At 59.0% G+C, this 5,579-nt stretch overlaps 1 protein-coding gene across 1 annotated transcript; it reads right to left on the reverse strand.

Moving 5' to 3' along the window:
• Nucleotides 1-358: 358 nt before the first annotated feature.
• On the reverse strand, nucleotides 359-1,735 carry LOC104554921 (ammonium transporter Rh type B-like). Its single transcript, XM_062009447.1, has one exon. The coding sequence runs from the start codon at nucleotides 1,733-1,735 to the stop codon at nucleotides 359-361; it is 1,377 nt and encodes a 458-aa protein (XP_061865431.1).
• Between the last annotated feature and the right edge of the window lie 3,844 nt (nucleotides 1,736-5,579).

The raw sequence follows: 5,579 nt of genomic DNA on the forward strand, positions 1-5,579 counted from the left end.
CCGTGGGTCAGGGAAGACACTGTGGGTGGTGATGAGCTGGTGCCAGTGCCCCTGGTCCCAGTTAGTAGCCATCCTTGGGAAGACACCCTGAGCAAGTGTGTCTGGTTCCTGCCAGGATGGAGGGATGCTGGAGGCAGAGAGGGGTTCACAGCTGGAGGGTTGGGAGGACAGAGGAGGCAGCGGTGCCATGGTACTGCCCTGGCCCCAGCAATGTCCTTGGCAGTCAGAGCTGAGCATGGGGCAGGGAGTGGGCACAGGCAGCACCTCCTGCCTGCTGCTCTCCATGGGTGATGAGGGCAGAAAGGACCAACCCAAGCCAGTCCCTCAGCCCTTGCCATGGCTGCACATGTGCTGATGCCTAAACCCTCTCCTTCAGAGCCAGAGCTCCTTCCTCAGTGGTGCCACACAGCCCTGGGCTCTCAGCCTGAGCCTGGCTCTTAAAATACAGCGAGTCATCGAAGCAGAGCCGCTCGGGCGGCCGGGCCAGGCAGGGCAGCCGCAGCGCGGTGCCGGTGAGCAGCCCGGCCAGCAGCGAGGCACCGACAGCCACTGCCAGCCCCCCAGCCTGGCACAGCGCCTGCCTGCCCTGCCCCCTGCCCACCTGGCTGGCGTTGGCCCCAGTGGGGGACACGGGGGAGAAGTGGGACCTGGAGGCATCCCCGGGTGCCACCAGCACAGCCACGGCGCTGGCCACGGCACCGAGGATACCGGGCAAGCCGTGGAGGTTGTGGATGCCGCACTGGTCCTGGAGCGTGAGCTTCCTCATCAGCAGCGGGGTGAGGAACCTGAAGCCAAGGACACAGGCCACGGCTGAGAGGCTGCCCAGGGCCAGGGCGGCCACGGGTGGCACAGCCATGTTGGCCACCGCGCCGATGGCCACGCCGCCAGCCAGGCTGCCGTTCTGCAGGTGGCTGGCGCTGAGCTTGCCGTCGCCTTCCAGCAGCCCAGAGGCCACCACGGTGGTCACAGCGCTGGCACTCATGGCCAGGAGGGTGTTCAGGATGGCACGGTGCTGGGCATCTCCTGGTTGGCAGAGGACAGCCACGAAGCTGGGCCAGAAAACCCAGAGGATGAGCATCCCCACGAGGGACTGGAGGTCAGAGTGGGGGGTCGGGGTCTCCTTGGGGTGCGCCGGCTGCCGCGCCGCCCCGAACACGGCTTTGGACACGCCGAGGCCGAAGTAGCAGGAGAAGACGTGGATTGTGATGGTCCCCCCCACGTCCAGGACCCCCAGCTGGGTGATGATGACCCACTCACTGATGAGGTAGAAGGCAACTTCAGAGGTGGCCACGACGAGGAGCTGGCAGAGGCTGGTCCTCCCCAGGACGGCCCCCACAGAGATGAGCACCGTCACGGCAGCAAACTCGGCGGCGAGGACATTGTGGAGGTCCAGGTGGGCTTGGCCATGGTGGAAGTGATGGAGCAAACCCTGCAGCACCAGAGCCCATTGAGTGGAGAAGTTAAAGAGGATGAAGTTGTGGGTGAGGACACTGAGCCCATAGCGAGGCAGGAACGTCAGCAGGAGCCCCAACCCCACCACCAGCATCACCTGGATGTCCTGGAAGAAGGGGAACGTGCCGTAGAGTTGGTTGGCCACCACGCTGGCGTCCTCCAGCCGTGCTGAGGGCCCATCATAGGTGACGAAGAAGGCGAAGAAGAGGAGTAGGGCACCCTGGAAGAACCCCAGGGAGAGGGGCAGGAGGCGGTGGGGCCGTGCGGGGGGCGGCGTGGCCATCGTTGAGCGGAGCAGCGGAGGAGGCAGCTCCTGGGCTGAGCTCCACTTGCTCCTGAAAACAAGGGTTTATGGCCACAGTTAATTTTTAACCAAAGATAGAAGTCCATGTGCCAGAAGAGGAGGGATTTTTTTCCCCCCTCTCTCCCTTCTTTAAACACAACGCCCATCGATTACCCACGTGCTCTTGTTTGGCCGCCATAAAAAGTGGATGTGGGGATGGGGGTGATTTTGAAGGGAAACATGAAAAACCTGCCATGAGGCTGAGAGGGGAGAAGGATGAACTGGAGGGCACACACCTCCCTTTAACCCATCCCCACCTGCGAGTGGGGACCACCCCACCAGGCCTCAGCACCATACTGGGAGCTCAGACCCTTCCATCGCCCTCTCTGCCACAGCCCACCCAGCGATGGCTCAGACTCCATCACTCCCCCACCTTGGTGAGATGATGCACTTTTTGCCCGGCAAGACCTTGGATTTAGATGAAGCTTCACCATCAGGGCCACGAAACTCCTTTTTCTCACAGGTTTAGCGTTGGCTTCCATGGCTGGAAACTCATTAACAATTAGCACACGAGAAAAACAAAGCCCAGAGCAGCCAAGCAGCTACCCCGAGGTTTCTGGGTTTGCTGCTTCACTGTGACATTTTGCCAGTGAATGTCTGGAAGCAAAAAAAAAAAAAATAAAGGCAGAAATAATATATGAGAACCACAAGAACAAAAGGCAGAAGGGTTGGTAAATATTTGTTCCAGAGAGAAGATATTTTTGTGCTGTCCCTGATCTCAACACCCCTGCCGCGGGCGCTGGCTCCGCGCCGCTCTTCGTCATTGTTACTGGAGGATGAGGCAGGCGAGGGCGCAAAATGGGAAACAATTGTTGGATAATCTGCTCCTGGCTCCTCTTGCCAAACCCTCCCCGGCCATCTTTGCAACCCAAAGATGCTGGAAATGGAGGCAACGTATAGGGGGAGGGAGATGCTTGGGAGGCAGCGCCTTTGGGGAGGTTGAGGAAGGGTTTGAGGAAGGGTTGTGTTGCACTGGAGGGATGGTGAGGGCTGCAGGAGTGTGCAGGGTGGGACCTGGAAGGCTCTGGCTGTGTAACACATCCATGACACGTGGCTGGTGGTAGCAGTGGTGGTGGATGCTCCTGCGGGGATCCTTCACTCAAGGAAATGTGGGGCTGAGGTCTCCACGGTGCCATACGGCTCTGTCTGGTGTTCCAGGGGTGGCTGGGGATGGGATGGGATGGGATGGGATGGGATGGGATGGGATGGGATGGGATGAGGTGGGATGAATGGGATGGATTGGGATAGATGAGATGGGGTGAGATGGATGGGATGGAGTGGGATGGGATGGGATGGGATGGGATGGGGTGAGATAGATGAGATGACGTGAGATGAGGTGAGATGATGGGATGGGATGGGATGGGATGGGATGGGATGGGATGGGATGAATGGGATGGGATGGGATGGGATGGGATGGGATGGGATGGGATGGGATGAATGGGATGGGATACTCCCATTGCTCCTGCCTGTGCCCATACTGGGAACACAGCCCGACCCACCTCCCACAGCCTCTGCCAGCTCCCACCTCTGCCAGCAGTGAGGATGGTGGATGAGGAGCTGCAGGCAAAGCCTCCCCTTCCCCTTACTGGTATAAAAAGGGTGATTTCAGTCCCTCAACTCCTCATGCCAAGCCCTTTGCCAAAGGGATTTTCAAGGGGACAGCCTGGCACAGTAAAACCTCTTTGACTGATGGCAGGCAAGATGAAACCCCTGGGTGATGCTCAGAGCAGATCTGAAATGGAGGAGCTGGGAAGGTCTTAAAGAGCTGGAGGAAGCGTTTTGGCCTGGTCTGAGCAAGGGAACCACACATGAGTGAGTGTAGGGCTCACCCTGAGGTGCTGGACACCGGTGTGCTCGCTTGGTGCTGCACTCTGGCTCCCCTCCTGCTCCCACAGAGGTTCAGCACTCCCCTTCCAGCTTCAGTTTGAGGGGTTTTTTTAAGGTGAAGTTAAAACAAATGCTAAAAGAGAAAAAAGCAGAGTGCTTCAAAGACTGCCAGGTTCTGGCTGAGTGCCCCCTGTGAGGAGGAGGAGGAAGATGTTGGAGGAGATACATCTTCCTGGAGCATCCCAGCACCGCCAGATCTGCTGTGGAGGACAAGAGTCACCTTGGGAGGTTTGGGATGTCAAAAGCCTCTCCTGGATCCAGCTGGATCTGGAAAGGGCAGAGGTGTGGGGATACAGGGAGGTCAGGGCAGGGAGGGCACACTGGGGCTGCTGGGCTTGGGGGTGTTTTGGGAGGTGCCACAGCTCCTTATCATGGCTGTGGGGCAATGGGGAGTTGCAGGCTCAGTGGGATGTCCTTGGACACATGCTCTTTGTCCACCTGGGCACCTTGCTCTTGCAGCACCTGAGGATTTGGGAGGCTTATCCTGGCTTCCAGAGGGACAGGAGCCAGTGGAGGGCATCACGTGCAGCCCCTCACATCTCTCCCACCGTGGGGCTGAGCCATGTTGGCACAGGTAGGGACCAGGACACCCCCCAGCACGCTCCTGTGCTGAGCTGTTGGGTACCACCAGCCCCTGCCCTGGGAGAACAACCACCCCTCTCAGCCTTCCCACTTCCCAAACCCAACGAGGTGCAAAGAGCAGCCATGCCCAAGCGCTTCCCCGGACCAAAGACCCCAGTGCAGAGAGGGGGGAAACTCAGCCCTGGGTGCAGATTAAAAAACAACCTTTATGGCACCTATAAAATAAGGTCAAAGTTTCAAGAGGTCGATGGGAAGGTGAAAGTCCCCCCATCCTGGCCCAGAGCAGCCCCGAGGGCAGCGAATCATTAACCCTGGGGTGCAGGGTGTGCTGGTGGGATGCTGCTGCCCTCACTGCCAGGACTTGAGGCTGGGTGGGGGGAAGTTGCTGTGTCCCTCCAGTAACATTTTCCAGGCACAGAGGGTTTGCTCTGGGCACCGAAGGAGCGCGGATGGAGGAAGCATCTGGCGAGGGCCGGGGCGGCAGGGAGGGGAGCATTGAATTCCACCCCCCACGTCCCCCTTTCACTGTGTGGGCAGTAGTTTTATGGCAGGAGAACTGGGGGAACCATTTTAGCATGATCCACGCTGAGCCTGCTAGAGGAGTTCCCCGCTGAGGGCTGGATACAAAGAAAAAGCTGAATTAACCGAGGGTCATATAAGGCAACAGGATCTGACAGATCTGAGCCAATATATGCTGGCAGCAGCCAGCCCATGGCACTGTGAGAAAACACTCCTGCAAATTTAACAAATCCCTATGGTCTAGAAAGTCATGTACAAGAAATTACTAATGAAGGGATCTAGTCATATCTGGATTTCCAGACGTTGGTCGTGCTCCCACCGCGTTTCACAGGCCATATAAGTCCATGGAGCTGAAGCCCGGGCGCTGCAGAGCGGGAGGATGGTTCCGATCGTCTGGTCTGAGCCTCCTGCGTCAGACGGGGCTCCCGGTGAGGAGGGGATGCTCAGCCCAGCTCAGCTCAGCTCTGCTCAGCTCTGCTCAGCTCAGCTCTGCTCAGCCCAGCTCAGCTCAGCTCAGCTCAGCTCAGCTCAGCTCAGCCAGATCCTGCAGCCGTTCCGGGCTGGGGTTGGCCAGAGAAGAAGGTGTGAGGTTTGGGGTGGCTGAGGGCCCCCAGCCTGTGGTGATGTGCTGGGGACCCAAAAACTGGGCATGAGGGAAAGGGAGCTGTGGCTTTGTCTCCTTGGGGCTGCCAGAGGCTGCTCAGCCGAGGCTCTGCACAGTAGGGAGGGACCCCCAGCAGCGCCCCTCAGCATCAGCATCGCTCATCTCCCCACCACTGCTCTCCTGAGCCTGGAC

This window comes from Colius striatus, chromosome 16, assembly GCF_028858725.1.
Source record: "Colius striatus isolate bColStr4 chromosome 16, bColStr4.1.hap1, whole genome shotgun sequence".
In the NCBI taxonomy this organism is placed as follows: Eukaryota; Metazoa; Chordata; class Aves; order Coliiformes; family Coliidae; genus Colius; species Colius striatus.